Genomic DNA, 19,819 nt, shown 5'->3' on the forward strand with positions numbered 1-19,819 from the left:
CCAGTGGGGGCCGCGATCGGCCAAACCTGCCGCGTCAGCAGGTAAATAAAACTGGCCCGGCCCGCCAGGGTGCTTACACTGGCGAGCCATGTGGCGAACGTTTCTGACCCCTGATTTACAATTTTAACAAATGATTTCACTTCCAGATTAAGACAATTTTGCTTTTGATGATTTCCAATGGTTTTCATTATCATGGTGCACTATGCATCACTGTAGTTACCGCTTGTCAAAGTTTGTCTTATAAAGTCCTTTTAATTCAGTGACAAACACTTTATGCGGGCCAAACATTGACATGCAAGGTACTGGCACTCAAGCAATTTAAAATAATACTAAATTAAACAGCAGCAGCAAAAGACCCCTTCGATGTCTGATTTTTCTCTGGAGTCAGCCTGGCACTAGTCCTCCAGATTTCATCTTTGGCCCTCTAATTACATCGTTACCGGCTCCATTTTTAGGGGAATTGGGCATTGATTAACATTGATATTCTATGTGCTGTGGATAATGCCCAGTTTTACATCCTCTTTTCCACTGGCCTACCCAGGGCCTCTCAGTGTAGAATTGCTGTAATTAGTTTAAATAATGGATGTTTGATTAAACTGAGCTGCTAAGCCCTCAGAATCACCACAAAAGAGATTTCCTCTTTGCTTGAAGAAGTGACGTGATGTTGGTTGCATGGAGAATGAGAAGCTTTGGTGTGATCATAGCCTGTGTCTCCAGACATTGCATCACACTAGTCACAGAGAGAGATCACTTTACCATCAGGAGGGCTTTGCCCAGTTCTGTCACTTTGGCTCGTCAACAGATCCAGGCCATTTTGTTATCTCCTGGATGGATTTATTGTAACGTCTCTGATGGGTTTCCCAGCAGGGACTTCGTAATGGTTCTGATTGATTCAAAATGTAGCCACCAGGATTATAAATCAGACAGATGGGACTTTGTATATTTCATCTAAATCATAAGAACCATATAAATTAGATTGTAAACTCCTCAAAGCAGGAACCATGTCTTCCACTGGAATGTACAGCACCTCGCACAATAGAGTAATGGGGCTGTGTGGACACAGAGAATTGAGGGCTGGGAGAAGGAACAATCCCCTTCAAAGACCACAGCGAGATAGTAGAGCCACTCTGTGGCCTCAGTTGCAGCCTCTGTGGCTATTCCTCCTAATCCATGGCTGGTGGAGCTGCAGCATTGTCACTCCACTGTCCTCACTCCTTTCTGGAGGTGGAGTGAGCTCCCTAGCACATAGAGGGGGGCGGGTGGTTCTGCCACAACTGGGGCTTGCTGTGGTGAGTGGGGGAAGGACATGTGGTTTGACCATACAAATTTACTAAAGAAAATAAAGAATATGCCCCAAAGTAGTTTGTCATCATGGAATGAGATCTTCTTCCCCCTCTCCCCCTTGTTTAATGTGGAGAGTAACAATCCAGTCACCTGTGCATGGTTGGGGCACTATCTAAATTTTCTCCTAGTGTGATTTTGTTCAGAGGGACAGGGGCGTTTCACTCAGTGTCTCCCTTTCCTTCTGCAAACCCAGCATATTTAACACCGATTTCAGGGTTGTTGGGGTTTTTTGTTCAGTAAATTGGGAGCCGCAAAGACGCAGGCAGGGGATTTGTGAAACCTGTTCTCAGACTCTCTAGAAAGTAGAGCTTCAGTTACCTCATCTGGCTACTGGCAACTTTGGGGTGAATCAAGGAGTAAAGTACTACTTCGAATGAGTGCGTCATGGTGGCAGAACCTGGCCCATAATGATTGTGAAGTTCTCTCTAAAGGAGACTGATCCAAAGCCCACCCAAGGCAATGGGCGTCTTTCCAATGACTGCAGTAGGCTTTAATTAGGGTCCTAGAAGTGCAAAATAATTGTTAGTATTATTAATTTAAAACTTTTCATAGAAACAGGAAATAAATTGGAGCATGGGTCTGTTACAGAAGGTGCAGGAGGCATGCTAGGATTAGCATGGTCTGGAGTTTGTTTCAAAGTTTCACAAATACTTATTAAAATGTCTTTGGATTATTATTGTCGAATTTCAGCATCTGTGCTGGGTTTGGTGATTTATTTATTTTTAGTCTGAACTATTTTGCACATTTTAAACAAGGCCAGTACCCATCACTTTTTTCCTTTTTTAATTTGCTCTGTGACAATGTTCAAGAGTCAAAATGGCAAAAGATTAATTTGATAAACCTCAGCACTAGCCATCTGGTGCTGCCAAGGAATTAATGTCTGAGGTCACCCTGGAGCTGCTATCTCCCCACCCCCCCATCCCCACCCCCTGAATCCGCTCTTAAGAACCAGAGGGTTGAATTTCACTGTAATAGGACATGGAGATGAAAATTACCATCAAGGCTAAAATGCGGTAGTCACTTCAGACAAAGAGACATCTCTCCAGCCAAGAGACGTTACATCTAGTGGCCGCAGTAAGGACTGTCTGGAAGCTATTTCTGCTGAAGCAGAGTTTAGATGGTTAACAGTTCAAGGAATTAATAGCTTAATGGACCATCACTGAATAGGTTGATACCTTATGGGAGATGGTCTTAAAATAATGATCTTTGATTTGCTCCAATCCTTGGAATCGCCTTCCTAAAGTATGACAAGGTTAGTAGCAGTTTTAAAGCAAGGGTAATTGGGGTTTTGTTTTAAATCCTTTATTGAAACAGAATAACTCCCCACTCCCATTTTATCTTCTATCAAACATCTCATTTGTGTCCTGTCTGTTTTACGGTAAATGAAATATCCTGATATGAAAGTATTTATGTCTATTGTGTCCAAACATGTTTTGCCTAATCTGTTATAGGGGGTTGTGGCCTTTTAAAACTTTATAGTGTGACTTCTCAAAGACAGGTATTGCTCATATATTGTGGTGAGTAGATAATTTGGAATGTAAAGAGACCCATATGAAACTGCACAGTCTGCCCCTTTATTGTGCTATCATTCATTGACATATTGATAGTTTGCAGTGGAGTTTACCTGCAAACAGTCACTTTTTTTAATTGAAAGAACACTGTCAATTTAGAAATGGCATATTTTAAACAAACAGTTTCCTTATCCAGGTTACTAACAAGGCCTTAGAGTTAATAAAACTGCATGTAATTATAAAATCCCCATATAGTTTTCATTATTAATGACATTTGTTTACTTTTTATTGCATTTTTTTTCTCTTGGAGGATGCTGTCAATTTCACTTCCAGGTTGTTAGTGCCATAACATTTAGATTGCAAACAGAGCAGGGGTCATGTTTGTTTATAAACAACAGTTTCCTTGCATACTTTTAAAAAAGAAAATCAGAGATATTTCTACTGCTCTTAACTTTAGTAAAAGCCTGATATTGAATAATCTAAATTTGAATTGGTGGTGACGCCTTAAATAATATTGAAATCAAATTAAGTTAGTTCCTTTAATATGAAATCTAAAGTGGGTTCAACTGTGAAAGAACGAAGCACTGTTAAGTCAGTGAATGCCTACAACTTTCCCTTTTAAAACAATGCTTGGTTCGCTTACTGTCCTTATTGGAACAAACAGAGTCTGGGGTTCAGAGGTCTCAAATAGGGCAGATATCAGAGATGGGGGTATGAATAGGCAAGAGAAAGCCCGTGGGCCTTGTTTTGTTTGATTCTGATGGCCTCTTACAATATTATCAGAACTTCTTGGGTGTATTCATAGTAATGTAATTCACTAGTCCCTATACGTTATCTTATACTCATGCAGACCCCTATTCAGCAAAGGGCTTGAGCACATGCTTAATGTTAAGTTCCTGCTACTGACGTACATGCTTAGAGCTAAACACTGGATCTGGGCCGGAATACTCAGCACCTTGCATGATTGAACCCTTATGGGCATTTTCAGAGTCATTTGTCTTCAGCAGCTGGCCACACAGTACATTCTTTCAGTAATTTTACACATGTGAGTTGGCCCATTTAGTGAGACCCGCTCACAGGTGTTGAAGTTATTCACATGTGTAACAGTTTGCAGGATAAAATCCTTACGCAAAACTTAATTTACCCTTGATTTCAATGGGGAGTTCGACTTAAAAATGGATTATATGATATGGCAAAATTAACATATTTTAGCAAAGAATTTCCCCAGCAACATAAATGCAGGTATTAAAGGTAGGTCAGTCAGAAAACTTCTAGAAATAAAATCGTCTTTGATCAATAAGAGGTAATTATTCTTTTCTTTTAATACTTAATATAAAGTAAGCAAATAAACACACTTCTTACCCTTTATTTCCTATCTCTTAAATAATGTTATTAATAGTCTTACCATTGCTTTAAGAAAACCAGTGCAAAATTGATGACAAAAGTGGATACATGATTTCTCAAGCTGCCATTAGTGAATCAGGTAATTAGTGTGACTCAGTCAGACCCATTGCTATGCAACAGATGACATTTTTTCTTTTGAGACCCCAAGAATGAATGAACTGGGTTCCCACTCTCACTTAAATCTGTGAAACCTCATTAACTTCAGTCTGGTCACATGGAGGTAATTGACTTTGAGGGCAGAATTTTTCTCTCCCTGTGACTCCTCAGTTTTGCTCTCTTTCTGGTTGAAAGTTGGTTGAGTTGCAAGCTTTTTCTGTTGCTAATGATCTAATGATAGCACTGGGTCTCAGGCTTTTGAGGAGTGAGATCAGTTTCCCTTAGGCAGAAAAGCAGAATGTGATCTTAGAAAGACATTTTGATGACAGTTACAAAACTGAGTTAAGTAATATGCAATATCGACTTTTTGCCCTTGTTATGATGTTTAAATGTTCATTTCATTTCAAAGACTAGAAGTTAGCTAGGTTCAGTGAAGCATTCTTCTTAGCATATGCACAATATACCTCAGGTTGCACGTGACCAGGAATCATGACTGAATTTGGTCCGCTGGTTGGATCTTTAGCTTCCCTGGCCCAGGCCAGGTACCAATGGGGTGTGTGACATGAATGCTGATCCAGGTCTCCCAGTGAAGCAGTTATGAACCCTATCTTTCCCACACGTTATGAGTGTTCAAATGGAGCACTAATGGGTTATTTCTTGGTTATACCTTAGCAGGTGCTGAGCTCACTGGGCTAGAGACCCACTTTCCTTTAAACTTCCCTAGCTAGTGAAGTACCATCTTATCACCGTTTGAACTAGTGTCTTATAACAGTGGTTCTCAAAGCCGATCCGCCACTTGTTCAGGGAAAGCCCCTGGCGGGCCGGGCCGGTTTACCTGCGGACGCGGCAGGTAAACAAACCGGCTGGCCCGCCAGGGGCTTTCCCGGAACAAGCGGCGGACCGGCTTTGAGAACCACTGTCTTCTAATGAATTATCTGCATTGATCAGCTTCCACATCCATTTAAAAACAAGCAAAGAAATGAATGCATAAAAATAGACAATTTAAAAAGTAACTTATTTTATAAAAGCACAGAAAAATATAGGTATTCTGATAGCTGACCTATGGCTGTGCAGTGATTTTTAAATGATCAGGACAGGAGATTAGTAAATGGTAAATGTTCTTCTATATATTCAGCAAAACGTCTACAAATTGGGGGTGAAAACTGAATGCAGTCAAGGCGCTGTCCCTGTTGCATGAATTCAGAGCTGCTGCTCATTCCAGTTTCATTTAATATCACGTTCATTTGGTTTGAATTCTTGCTGTTTGCCCTTCACACATTTTGCAGCTCCTGAGAAGGATTACTGTTGCCTGCTTATCTTAATGGCATGAATCTCTGGAGTCGTCTCAGATGTCTCGGTGACTTGAGCTTGATTTAAATAATTAATGAGCAACGTTAGTCAGAATGTATTGGTAATTCAGACTGCATTATCCAAGGATATGTACTGACAACTATAGATTGATCCAGACTTAATCCTTATTCCTGCCTGCATTACACTAAAATTCATAAAGATCTTCTTGTTAACTCATGCAATAAACCCAGGCGTACAACTAGTGTGACCAGATAGCAAGTGTGAAAAATTGGGATAGGGTGGGAGTAATTGCTTACATAAGACAAAGCACCAAATATTGGGACTGTCCCTATAAAAGCGGGACAACTGGTTACTCTACGCACAACTGATCTGTTGGTGGCTTTGAAGGGTTCTTTGAGACAGATGTAAAAGGAATTATAGTGTTGGTTTAGTAGGAAAAACTTATTTAAGCACTAACAGATCTCTCTTCACTGGTGAGAAGCACCCCTGATTTTCTTTCCATTATAATTATGTTTCATTCTTTCAGGCTTTTCATAATATCATTTTTAATGGAGTCAACTGCTGCTGTTGGTGGTGGTTGTTGGTGGTGTTGTAACATTTACAGGCCTCAGCCAAAGTCAGGGCCCCATTGTGCTAGGCAGTGCGCAAACACATGGTCCAAGACAGTTCCTGGCCCGAAGGGTATGCACCCTGAATAGACAAAACAGACAAAGGATGAGGAAGGAAACCGAGGCACAGAGAAGTGAAATGACTAGCCCAAGGTCACACACCAGGTGAGTGACTGAGCCAGGAACAGAATCCAGACCTGCTGACATCGCTGGCCAGTGCCCTTCCTGCTGCCTCTTGGGCACTTTTTAGTCATGATTGTTTTAGATATAAACTTATCTGGAATTTGTTTTTTTTATGAGCTGAAAAAGCAGCCTTGCCAACTCGTTGCCCCATAATGCACTCCCTATCAACACCAGCTTTATGGCTGCCTCTTAATGAAGGCCTCTCTCTGCCGGTCCTGACAGCTCATGCACCTTTAAAGGGAAGAGTTAATCCCTTTGCTCCCCAGCTGGGGGTGTGGTGCATATACACCCCATCAGACAGCCTCAGACAAAATGGATCTAATCTTTCTGGGATGGTTTTGTGGCTAAAACACAGGATTTAGGGCTCTGGTTTCTATTCCCGGCTCATCCAAGGTGGACCTGTGTGACCGTGGGCGTCTTGCTTAATCTCTCTGTTTCTCATTTTTCCCATCCAGAAAATGGAAGATGATTTTTCCTCCCCTCATATGGGTGTTGCGAGGCTTAATTAATTAATGTTATAAAGATCGTGTGAGTCCCTCTGATAGGAGGTGCCACAGAATGACAGTGGCTTGTTATCTAGTGTGACTATACTGATGGTGAAAGAAGACTTTAGTATGAAATAAGAAATAAGTCTAAATAATAATTCAGAGTTGTCTTGCTACCTGTAGGGACCACTCAGTTCCTCAGAACTACTCCAGGTGGCAACCTTGCCTAAGTACTTGTTCTGCAGAATCCAAGTGTGTCTGCTTTTATGCACCACCCGTTGGAAAGCCCCTCTAGCAGAGATTAAGGAAGTCATTGCCCTTTTCAGTTTCATGTCCCCATTGGAAAGTTGTCTCACCACCGGTTTTTAGGATGTTCTTTTTTTGTTGTTTTTTTTTACTGTATGCACAAAATAATCTACTGCACGAGTAATAAGTAAATGCTTCTTCCTTTCCTTCTTTTAACCCAGGTACTGTGGACATGGGTGGCAAACAGTCCACAGTTGGCGACGTCTCCGTAGGTCACTCCCCTGTGATAGGAAGCATTCAGGATGCTTACAAAAGTGGAGACACCAATAAGGCCCAAGAGCTGATTAAACTCTCATGTGAGGAGAACATACTACAAGTGGAAAAGGTAGAGTATGTGTTATCTGTCATCAGGTCTCACTGGAAAAGAAACCTACCAACTCTGGGCTTGGATCTGCAGTTGTTTCTCATGCAAAAGGCCCATTCACTTTTATCTTACACTGTTACCCAGAAACCCGCAAAAGATTGGAGTCTTATTGTGCTGGGCACCGCACAAGCACAAAATAAGAGGCAGATCTGCCTTCAACTTTCTAAATAGACAAGAGAGCCAATGGTTTGGAGAGAGAGCAGGCACAGGTAGGTGAAGTGGCATATCCAAGCTCACATAGCAGATCAGTGGAGAGCAGTGTTTCCAGTAAAGTCAGTGACAAAACTCCTGTTGACTTTGATGGGGTCAGGATTTCACCCCAAGTTTCCCGACTCCCAGTCCACTGCCCTGGCCACTGGACCTTACCGCAGTTTTGCCTGGGTGAGGACTGAGTAAGCACTGTAAGATTTAATCTTCACTTCTAGATGCTATTTCAAGATGATCTGCTTGGTTGCAGGGAAACGAAAAATAATTCTTGCACCCTCGTTTCAGAAACTGTCAATTAACCATTCGTTCTTCAGTGACTGTTTAAAGTTAATGGTTTTACTCAGAAAAATGACTTTGTAAAAATGGTTTGGGGAGGCAGGTTAGTGTCATGGTGTGTCATGATTCCAGAAAATGAGGCCACTCATGGCAAAATACATTATAGATTATGGGGTAAATGGTTTAGTAATCTGTATTAGCCCAAGAGAGGCTTGTGCTTTGAGTTTTGTTTTTGTTCCATTTCTGTTTGGATGTCACTGGAGACGATAAAGGGTCTGTTGCAGCCACTTGGACAAAGCTATTGGCTTCTTTCATGCCAAGAGTAGTGTGACTTTTACCTTGCCTACCCTACTGGCTGCTGGTTCTTTTAGCTTTGAGAGGAGAGGCTCATGCGTTTAGATCCAGAGGTCTCAGCTTCAGTTCCCATCAATGACCTCTCCAGGGGCATTGCGTAACGCCAACAACAGAGCAGGCAGGCAGTTCCTTCAGGTCAAGGTTGAGGTTTCATATGAGGCAATTCAAAGGAAATGTACAATGTGTCTGGCTGCCCTGAGCCTCTTCCAGCGTCTACATCACAGACCTTGATTATCTTTGGAAGATACTGAGTTGTTTTAATATAGAATGAAAACTTACATTCTGTGGTTACACAAAAAATGTAAAATCTTATCTACTCACTGTAGTAGACTGTTCCAATAAAGAAAACAGATGGAGTCGGTGAGGTAATTTAGAAAGGCATTTACAGAAAAGAGATTTTGTCAGATGAGAGACTGGTTTTCCCAAAAGCCATAGCATGTGTAATACAGTAATATCAAGTCCTAAGTATTACAATTGGCAATGAATGGTGGTCTGTATTCAGGACCAAATTTGGGAGGTCTGTATTCAGGCCCAGATTTTACTATATGCTTCCTCTGTGACCCTGGACTCTTAATCTCTTTCTGTCTCAATTTCCCATCTGTAAAATGGGGATGATAATTCCCAGGGGTGTTGTGATAAATTCATTAGTGTTTGTGAATAGAGCTCTTGTACTACAGTGACGGGGGACATTGAACTACGTAGCTAAAAGGTCCCTGTCATCACAGTCTATGTACTTCATAGTCCTCAGAAAAAGATGTGAGAGGGAGAGATTACCTTGCTTTATTATGCTGTGTTTTCTCCACTAGTGCCAACTTTTGAGTATTGCCTCAGCCTATGGAGATCTGCATGCAGTGAGGTATTTACTCAAGGAAGCGTTGGTGGGGTTACCAACGGAACCCAATGATGATAATCCGGCTGTGGTGGCGGCATATTTTGGACATGAGGACATTGTGAAGGAATTATTGGATTCTTTGCTCGGTATGTTTTTTTTTTTTTTTTTTGTCTCACTGTCTGTTGGTGACCTGCTTGTTCTCCTCCTCCCCGGCCCCACTTTTGCACCAGCCTCATGGGATTGCACAGTTGTGTTGTAGATTCAAACCAGCACTACTTTTTTTGTGTCTCCTCTGGGAAGGGAAAGTGGGTGGCAGGATCTGATGTCCCTTGTGCCTTGAGACAACTTCCCTTCTGGGAAAAAATATTCTATGTTTGCTAACTGGAAATTGGACAAGAAGCCTTTTTTGGCAGTTAATTCCCATCAATCGTCACAGCTGAGTTATGTCCCAGCCCCTGCAGAGAACAGAGAGTATTTTCAGGAAGCACAATCCCACTTAAAAAAGTGTTCTGGCACTCTGCAGTGATAAAGTTCAGATGGGTCGTGAGCCAGTGCCTGTTGAGTGAGCATGGGTTCAAGCTCATAGACAGCAGCACATTTTCTTCTCTTTTGTTGTTGGCTTTTTCAGCTTTTCTTTTCGGGAGGGTTGTTTGTTATTTTGAACATGCTATTTATTTTAATGATGTGAAGTTACTGCTGATGGAAAAGGCTAATGCTCCAAACCCCAGTGTAAGAGCAGATGCAGTGTTCTGGTGCAGCCCTACAAGGTTGCAACTGCAATACTCTAGGCATCAGGGCAGTCCATTTTAAACACCTGGTCCTTCATTCATGAGGGCTAATGGTTTTTCTTGCCATTGACTGCAGTGGAAGCAGGATGAACCTGTTAAGACAGATAGATGTATTTTTAAAAATTAAAAGCTCATTTAGAAAGCGAAATAGCAATAGAAAATTTTCCATCTCTATTAAAAACAGTTTGGGGGTTGAGTTTCAATATCCCCCTACCAGGTTTGCAATGCAGACATTGCATTATCGTGCTGGGTCGCTGGAACAGAAAATCACACTGGCCAGACCATTTTTATGACCCAAGCTGAGAAGGGGAAACGGGAGGAAGCAAGCCATATTAAACAGTGAAAATTAAATTAGATTTTAAAAAATCTGTTCAGTCTCAGTCATCAACGATGATTTTAGTAAGACAGGAAATTTAGATCAGTTTGATGCTGACCAAGTCCCTGTAGACTCTGAAGTTAACTAATAAGAACATTGCAATGATTTCTTTTACACTTTCAGGGTTTTTTTCCCTGAGTTACAAGCACTATAACCTTCAGTAGATTTTTATGCAGGACTCCTGACTGATTACCATGAAAATATCATGTTTGCATCAGCACTAGGGCATGATGATAATAAATGACCTATATATCCCGTGCCAGGAGTCATACTCTGGCAGATTTGCGACATGACTCTTGTTGGGAAGGGATGGCCCAGTTAAAATGTTCAAGTCTGTAGCTTACTGTTGAACTGGCACCTGGCTTTCAGGATATGAGATTCGGTGGTGTTATGGAGTTGCTAAGGGTGAAGAGGGTGAGGTAATTTCAGCTGAGAAATTGTGAAGAGGTTGCATGTAAATTCAAGGGTGTAGACCTTGCAGGGCTCCAGCTCACGCCTGCTGTGAACATTTTATGCAGGATGTTACTTGGTAACATAAATGGAAACTGACTGTTAGTTTGTGCATATTAAATGTAAGTCTGGGAAGGTTTATGAGGAATGCCTGGGGTGTATGCTGAGAGACTGTGTCAGAAAGCCATTTAATCATATAAGGCAAAAGTCAGGCACATTCTTGCGCAAAGCCTAAGGAAAAGCTATCTTGGGGGATGGAAACCAACCCTCATCCACTGGCAGAGGGTGGGTCAGCTCTGCAGCCTCTGGACTCAGTCATCCTGCTGGGATTTATGGACCCTCGATCCACCTAATTGCAGCCTGCTAAACAGCCGCCAAACTCTCTTCTGCACTGGCCCGTGAAGAGCTGGTATAGAGCTTAGCATTGCCATGGTGTGAAGTCTCCCTGAATGCCTGCTCTGCAGCTACGTATCCCCATGGCGGGTCTGCTGCTATTCTGGGCTATTCTGGGGCCCCAGCGCTGCTGGGTGAATGTCATGAGAATTACCCCTCGGCTTGTTGGGAAATGAAGAACAGAATGGACAGCACTTAGCATCCACCTCAGTTAAGCAAAAGAGAGTGCATCTCGTCAGGTTAGGATTCCTCTAAAGGATGCTGTAACAGCATAATCAACTGCCTGGCCATTTGGGGCCTCTTCCTGTATGTCCTGCCTTTTAAGTTGTTAATGATCAACTATCTCGCATCCAAAGCAGCAAATAAAGCCAATGTCTTATCGTTCTGACAGGTCCCAGTAATTTCCAGCGACTCCTAAACTGGATGCTGGCCATCTCCTGCCAGCAGGGACACTTGGCGATAGTTAAATTCTTAATTCTCACTTACAATGCTGACCCCGGGAGCTGCGCAGTGAGGAAGAATGAGTTTCCCATTCTTACGAGATTGCCCCTGTATGCAGCTATAAAGGCAGGTACGTAATTGCACATTCCGCACCCGTGTCCCTTTTTCGATGATGTCTTCTAAAGAATGGGCCAAATTCTGCTCCCTCTCACGTTGGTGTCAATGTGGATTGACTTATCTGGAGTGATTATGGATTGACACCATTGTCAGTTTGGCCCTGAGCCTTTTGTCCAATTTAAGGCGGAGCCCCGCAAAATGGAGTAAACTCAAACCATGGGAGACTCAGAACTTCCTCCAGATGGTAATTCTTTTATAATAAATTCTCTGTTTACATTTTCTAGTTAGAATTTCTTTTTAAAAAAAAAAAAGGCAAGAACCTCATAAACAAACAATCAGTCAGATAAATTCTTTGACATCTAGATCTGATTTGGAATGAATATCATTTATATTAAAACACTGCTGCCGCGCATACATCTTTACAAGATGCTAAAAATGAAGTAGCAGCCAAACAAATACACTTAACTTTGTTCAATGTTTTGAAGGTTTGACTGGAGCAAGAAGCATAGGTAGAGGAAACAGGCTTATTTAGTTTAGTTCCTTTTTTACACACCCAAGCTGGTGTTTTTTTTAAAGGGTTAGTTCCATAGCATTTACGGTGTGGCTCCTTGTGGCTTCGTCCTTTTGAAAACAAGAGGACACATAGTCTGTCTTTTCTTTAAAGGGAATGAAGATATAGCTGTGTTTTTACTTCAGAACGGGGCTTGTTTTTGTTCTTACATCCTGATGGACAGTCCCGATTCTAGCAAGCACCTTCTGAGGAAATATTTCATAGAAACAGCCTTACTACCTGGTAGCGCTCCAGCAAAAACGGTAAGTAGCCATTTATCTGTCTTCTGAGAAGGTGATATAAGAAAGCGTCATATTAATAATTGATGCTTATCTTTGCATATTGTGCAATGGGTATTTTTTCATCTTATCTAAGAGGTGGTTTGCTATCATATACAGAGCAACCTGACATTATGTCTGCTACAAAGTGGCTTACAAGTCAATGATGAAGTATAAGCCATAAATAATTGGGCCCATTAAACGATATCCTTTTGCAAACCACAATATATATATAGTAATTTCCACTTGGTCATTTTAATATTATGCATGAACTATGATGGTGTTTGGGAAAGGAAAGGTTGGTTTTGTAGTACAGGCACTGGATTGGGATTCAAGAAACCTGCATTCAATTCCTTGCTCTGTCACAGACTGCCTATGTGACCATGAGCAAGTCACTTAATTTCTGTGGGCCTCAGTGCCCCATCTATCAAATATGGCCAGTAGAGCTTCTTTTCTCTCACCCTTTGTCTGTCTTGTCTATATAGATTGTAACAACATCAGGGCAGCCTCTTACTATGTGCATGTACAGTGCCTAGCACAGTAGGGCCCAGGTGTCAGTCAAGGCTGCCAGCGGTCACTGCAGTAATAAAATGGTTCATATTTACTTTTCCACGCTCGGGTCGTTTATGCAGTTTTTTGATAGGATGTATATGGGTGCAGTCATTTTGTTCCTCTGAATAGGAAGCTAATAAGTTTTAGGTTGATGGGGGGGAGGGGCATTCATGACTTAGCCAGTGACTTATAGCATGAACTCGGGCAGATTACTTAACTGCCTCACTTTCCCCACCTGTGATAATTATTTTGAGATTCTCAGATGAAAGATGCTGTGTTAATGCAAAGTATTATTATATTTATATTTATATATTATCATACTTGTTCTATCCCCTTCATTATTTCAACTTCAGTTATCCACAGCTCCCTCTTATCCAAAACTGGGTTATGTCCTACAACACCTGTTTTCGGAGCTACATAGATAGGTATATAGATAATCAATAGAACGTTTTCTCAGTACTCCAGCACCTAAATTATCTCAAATTACTCCCCTTCTCCCTTGACATTTAGATAACTGAGGCTAAACATGAATAGATAACCCTGAGCCTTTCATAGTCACGTTCTTCATCAGGTCATAGAAAATTGGGTGAGGGAGATGACACTGGCAAAAAGCTCTGCTTGTACAAATCCCATTGCAGAGTCAGTGTCGATGTTTGCCGAGCACTTAGCACAATGGAGCCTTCTGACAATATAGATCTGAAATACTAATAAATAAAGGGGCTCTAATGTTATACGCTTCTCCCTTCTCCATGTGATTGCCAGAGCTCCCTCTCACTACTCGAGATAAAGCTGTGCAAGACAGGAACTTCAATCCACACATGTCAATTCTATTTTACCCAGTTGTCCTTTGATTTACCGAATCTCCTCAATTTAATCAGGAGCGCTAAATTCTGCCTTACTCACGCCTTGTCTACACTTAAGTCATACCAGCATAGCTACATCAGTCAGCGAAGAGAAAAACCAACATCCCCCTAGTTATGCCAGCAAAACCCCCAGCGTAGATGCAGCTTTGTTGATGGAAGAGGGGGTCTATGAGCATAGCTAACTGTCATCTGGGGACGTGGCGTTCCTACACTGACAGAAAAATTCCTTCCATCTGTCTGGGCTGTGTCTACACTACAGAGCTATGCTGATATAACTATGCCAGCATAGGTTCCGTAATGTAGACATTGCCTCAGTTTTATATGGCCTGGTGGGGAGACTGATTCTTGCAAGCTCAGGGCTTGTTTTTAGTTTGCCCAGTGAAAGGAACCGCACTGTACATTCTTCTTCACATTTTCAAACCCACCTGTTAGAACTTAATATTAGGTATAAAGCACTGGGGCTAGGATATTCAAAGGAACTTAAGGGTACAAATCGCAGACACTGACTCCCATAAGTTCCTTGGAAACTCCCAGCTATGATTTTTATTTATATTCATTATATGTCTGTGTAGCCCTCACTAAAATACCCAAGAGCTGTGAAATATGGAAAACCTATGTGGACCAAATTATCAGTGATGTTGGGGAGGACTCCATTTATGTGCATACAACCTTGCACAGACTGGTAACAGGACACCCATTTGTGTACACAAATAGAGTTTATTTAGCAAATTCTGTCAGTTGCATGCACAGGTGATAGTGAGCAAAAAAAACCAACAACTCTTTGTGGAATTGCATGTGCTTAAAAACTGCACATGCACACACGTGCAAAATATCGTTCTATGCGTACAAATATTGTACTGTAAATGCATTATTGACAGTCCATTGGAAGTCTCGTAAAGTCATGTAGCATTCATCCTTGGCTTTTTTTAACTTCATTAGCCTGTACCTTGGCCCAATTTATACTTGTCTGCAATCAAAATGGAATGACATAAAGTGAGTAAAATCCCCAGTGAAGCTGTTTTTTTAACAGATTACACCAAATCACTTGTCACCAAAGTGATGGTGATGGTTTCCCAGACTGCAGAATTACACAGGACGCAGCTTACTGTGCAGCAATAAATTGTCCTGTGCAAAACACTCAAGTTTAGGCTCCCGGCCGAGCTGTCACTTTAACTCTGTGATTATATGCTACTAGCTTCACAGGAGACTGGTGCTTGTAAATTTAGGGGCTGCATTATGTAATGTGAGAAAGAGGCTGGATGTCATATGTCACAAGAACAGCAAGTGAGTTTCTCTAGAGTTAAGGGCACATTACTACAGTCTGGAGCTAGCAAAATAGTTTTATATGAGACTCCCAAGGAAGTGTGGGTAGAAGAAAGTGGGGATGAATCTAAGGTTATTTCTTAGCTTTTGATGACAGATGAATAAAAGGAGATTAATTAAGCCCAGGAGTGGCTGAATAGCAGCTGAGACAACTAAGTAATATACTGGTGCTTGTGCAGAAGAGATGCTTTCCAAACGAGTAGATATCCCACTTGAATACGTCGCAGAATACAAGTCTGAAGTGCAGTACAGGGAATTATTTTCCATGTGAACATCCTGACATATTTAATGTAGGCTCTATTATAAATGGCTTAATACTTTGCTTAAGAGGGAAGAAGAGAGGAGTTTTGAATGATGAATCGATTAGCAGAAACTTGGCCCTGTTTCTCATGGTTTATTTTTGTATGTTGAATATTTTAGGTTTTCTGTTTGAATTAGCTTTGATATACTGGGCCAAAATTCACATCTAGTGTAAATCCCCTGGCATCAAAGGACTCCTGCCAGGCATGAAATTGGCCTGATGTCTTTGCGAAGTTCAGGTCTTTGAATAATTGGAATGACGCACTTCAAGAAAGCGCTTACATGTGCGCTTAAAGTTGATTATGTGCTTAAGTGCTTTCCTGACTAGAGATGGTTTGCTGAATCTGGGCTGGGACGAATATGCCCCCGGTGCCCACTTGAAGGAGGAGGAAAGTAAACATTCTCTTCTTCTTTCCTCTAATTAAAGCAAGGACTAGACAACAGCAACCACTAAGGTAGGCAATGGATAATTTGGCCCCAGACTCCATAGCATTCCATGGGAATTAGAGGCATATATGAACTCTCTCCCTTTGGGTGAGACATACCAGGTGGTAATATTTTTAGTCTCAGGCCAGGACAAAAAAGAAAAAGAAAAGAGATTACTCCATCTTTGCTTTCAGTGGGTGGAAAACATCCCAGTTAGGTGTTCAAAAGGGATGCTGGCCCTTTGCACAGCCATGAATTTCACCTAGTATGCATAAAATATTTTAGTATTAGGACAACCGGTTTACACCTACGGAACCTCTCAGACAGCCGCAATGCTGTACAGAGCACTACTTGCTTTCCCCTCGTCACGCTACAGAGGGAGAAAGATGAAGGCTATTTCTCACTTTTCTTAAGCCTGTTTCTCTTTTTTCCTAATACAAAAATCCACCCAACCACTGCCACAATAAAAAGAGGAAATGGTCCATTCATATAGGAACAGGTTGCAATCACCAAAATATACACTGCATTAAAGTGCAGTTTAGCAGGGCACAGATTCAAGGCATTCAGATGAATGTAGTCTGTGCACAGATATATATACAACCTTCTAGCTGCACGTAGTGTCAAGAATATTTTTTCCATTACAAATAGGAAAAGAGCAAAAGAAACTGTTGCCACTTTCCTAATGAGCCCCTTTGATGTGTGTGTGAGAGAGAGAATCTTCTCTGACTTCTTCACCATGCACAGGGCTGATTGCTGCTATCAGTTACTCAATTGCTGATACAGAAATCTTCACTGGATATGCTCCAGAGTCACTCTGGCACTGTGCCTACAACCCTTACATTGTCCCTTCCATGGCAAGAGTGGCAGTCTATTAGACCAAGTCAAGCCAGTTAAAGGAAGTGGATGATGCAACATCTTGGTTCATGTACAAGAGCTTATCAGACAGCCTAGGTTTCTGGTAAATAATATTTGCTCGTTAGCAATTAGTAAATCAGCATCACCGCACCCAGCAGAAGAATTTTAACTAGGAAAGAATTTTAGAAACTAATTTAGCTAGAAAGGATTTTTACACTTCCGCAGAATCAAGTAGCCAGCTCCTTGCCAAGATTTAAAGGAAATTACAGAATAGGACAAATAGCAAAACTCCAGCCAATTATCCTACACCTCCCTTTGATTGTGGATGCATAATGTAACCAACGTCTTCCATTTAGAAGCAGCAGGCCGCTCCTGACTAGTTCCAGTTAGTTTTCAAGACTGGGAAGGGGACAGATGATTGAAAAATGATTACCATGGTAGGGTAAAGGGAGTCTGTAGACGCCTTCTTTGGTGGTATTGAAACCAGTAAGTCATTCGTGGGCAGGCTGTGTATAGAGACTGTTAGTCTATTAGGGCTAGAGAGCATGGGGCGCACTCTGTGGAGCCAATAACAGAATAGTTGTATGCCCCAATGCAATGCCACTCTGTTTGTTTGTTTATTCTAAGCCCTGGGGTTCTGGGAGTGATATTCACGGACACAGGTTTGCCTGCGAAGCTAGAGGAGATCATTAAGTGCTAGCTAGGAAAGAAAGCTCCTTTCTTGATGGCATTGCAGCCAAGTTTTGTTTCAACTTATTATGAGATAACCACAAAATCCAAGGCCAAATTCATCCCCACTGTAAACCCATTGACTTTAATGTGTTTACACCAAGGATGCATTTGGCTCACCATGCTTAAGCCAGACAGCAAGGTTTGACTCATGCCTCTGGCTTCCAAGGCTCATGTATGAGAGCGCTGTGAGTCCAAGATCCAAAATCAGAAGGACAAGTCAGTGCAAAAAGCTTAATGCCAAGATTTTCAAGATGCCTAGGGGATTTGGATGCCCAATTCCCATTAATTTGAATGGGAATTTGGGTCTTAATCCCTAAAGTGGCTTTGGAAGTCAGCCTGAGTGCTACAGTGATAGATTTCTATAGCATTAAATAACCTCAGGATCATGACTCTGCATTTTCTTTGTAAATGATACACAGTAATAAAAGGGTGAGACACAAATGAGAGGCAGTTGAGACGCATGGTCTTACTTGCACCCACAGAAGCATGGTAATTCTATCAATTATTATTTGTTATGCTTATGGTAGTGCCTAGGGTCCGACTGAGAATGGGCCCCCTTGTGCTAGGCCCTGTACAAACGTAAGCACAGGCCGTCCCTAGTTCTTTACAATCTAAAGAGAAAGATAGACAAAGGGCACAGGAAGGGGAGAGAACACAGAAGCAGCATGAGCAATGTGATGGCAGCAAAGGTAGTGTCAGCGCCATGATTTGTTGCTTTTGTTGTTTGAGTCCTCTCAGTGGCGTTGTGTTAGAAGGGGATTAGCTCAATGGAGAGACAGAGAGAGGGAGGGGCTGGAGCAAACAGCCAATCAGGGAGAATGTTCAGAGTGAGGTCTGTAGAAGAAAGTCGGACAACACCATCAGTGTCCATCAGCCCTGTTTGAACAGCTTTCTGCAGTTGCTGTGCCCGGGTCAGTCTCCGTCTGGTTTCTCTCTGCCCTTTCTTTTCAAAAACCCACGTGACTGAGGAGAGGGGGCTACCACATGGGCCCTCGTGCCTCCAAAGGGTGGAAGGCTCTCCTGTAAAGTTCTGGGGTTGGAATGGCTCCAGCTGGGCCCCATTGGACTCCTTCCCCTCCCCTGCTTGCGCTGTCCTTATGTATTTCTCCTCCCAACATCCTTGTGAAGTAGCAACGTGCTGTTATCCCCATTTTGCAGATAGGGAAATGAGGTATAGAGCCTAGTCCAAGGCCACACAAGTTGTCTGCAGTAGAGCAGGGACAGAATCTAGGTCTCTGGGGTCCCTGTTCACAACCTTAACTAACCCATCCTTCCTCCCCTAGAGTGGAAACTAAACAACCACGCTGGCTAACACCTGGCACTTGATTCCCAACACTGCAAGAATGTCAGAGCACTGCATAATATCTGTCCCATAAGTGGCTGCAGTTCCTAAGCATAGAATTTTGGATGGAACAATAGCCCAGTGTTTTGGCTGTAACTCTGGATTTCCGTATTTTTGTGGGTTTAAATCAGGAATTCAAATTGTCTTTCATAATTGATTTTTTGGGGGTTTTACAATTTGTTTTTTTTAAAAACCTTATTATTGGGTTTTTGGTGCTAATATTTAGTCCTTGGATCCACTGGCAAGCAGCTCATCACAATGACGCTTAAGAGACATCGTAGTTAGTGGATTGTTGCCTCGAAATATTTTCACTGTTCTCTGGGATCTGCAGCCCGCTGAAGTCACTGGAAATCATTCCACTGACAGCAATGAACTTTGGATGCTTAAAATATGTAAAACCTTTAGTTCACAGCTCCCCTGGAGCCATCATGGATCCCACACATCCACAGCAATTTGGAGTGGGGTGGTTGGGGAAACCCTGAGAATATTTCCATATCCATCTCCCTGTAAAATGAATGCTAGATTGTCGACATAAAGCTCATGTGTGAAACATTTTCATTGTGTGCCTAGCCCTGTGGGGGGTGGGGGGGTCCTCATCTTTGACTGCGTGTCCTAGGCGCATCAATCCCATAAATTCTGGTTGAACCAGAGCATGTCATTTAGAAAAACATTCAGTCTTGATTTAAAGACTCCAAGTGATGTAGAAGCCCCTACGGAAGTTGTTCCAATTGTAAGTTCCCCTCACTGTAACA

The 19,819-nt window shown here is 42.0% G+C and overlaps 1 protein-coding gene across 1 annotated transcript in view; it reads left to right on the plus strand.

The window, feature by feature from the left end:
* Nucleotides 1-7,410: 7,410 nt before the first annotated feature.
* Nucleotides 7,411-19,819, plus strand: part of LRRK1 (leucine rich repeat kinase 1) — a 71,097-nt gene continuing 58,688 nt past the window's right edge. The window contains exons 1-4 of the mRNA XM_034784902.1: nucleotides 7,411-7,573; nucleotides 9,256-9,427; nucleotides 11,680-11,859; nucleotides 12,511-12,659. Coding sequence (XP_034640793.1) covers nucleotides 7,421-7,573; nucleotides 9,256-9,427; nucleotides 11,680-11,859; nucleotides 12,511-12,659 — 654 coding nt within the window. The 5' untranslated portion in view covers nucleotides 7,411-7,420. The remainder of the gene's footprint in view (nucleotides 7,574-9,255; nucleotides 9,428-11,679; nucleotides 11,860-12,510; nucleotides 12,660-19,819) is intronic.

Source organism: Trachemys scripta, chromosome 10, assembly GCF_013100865.1.
Source record: "Trachemys scripta elegans isolate TJP31775 chromosome 10, CAS_Tse_1.0, whole genome shotgun sequence".
In the NCBI taxonomy this organism is placed as follows: domain Eukaryota; kingdom Metazoa; phylum Chordata; order Testudines; family Emydidae; genus Trachemys; species Trachemys scripta.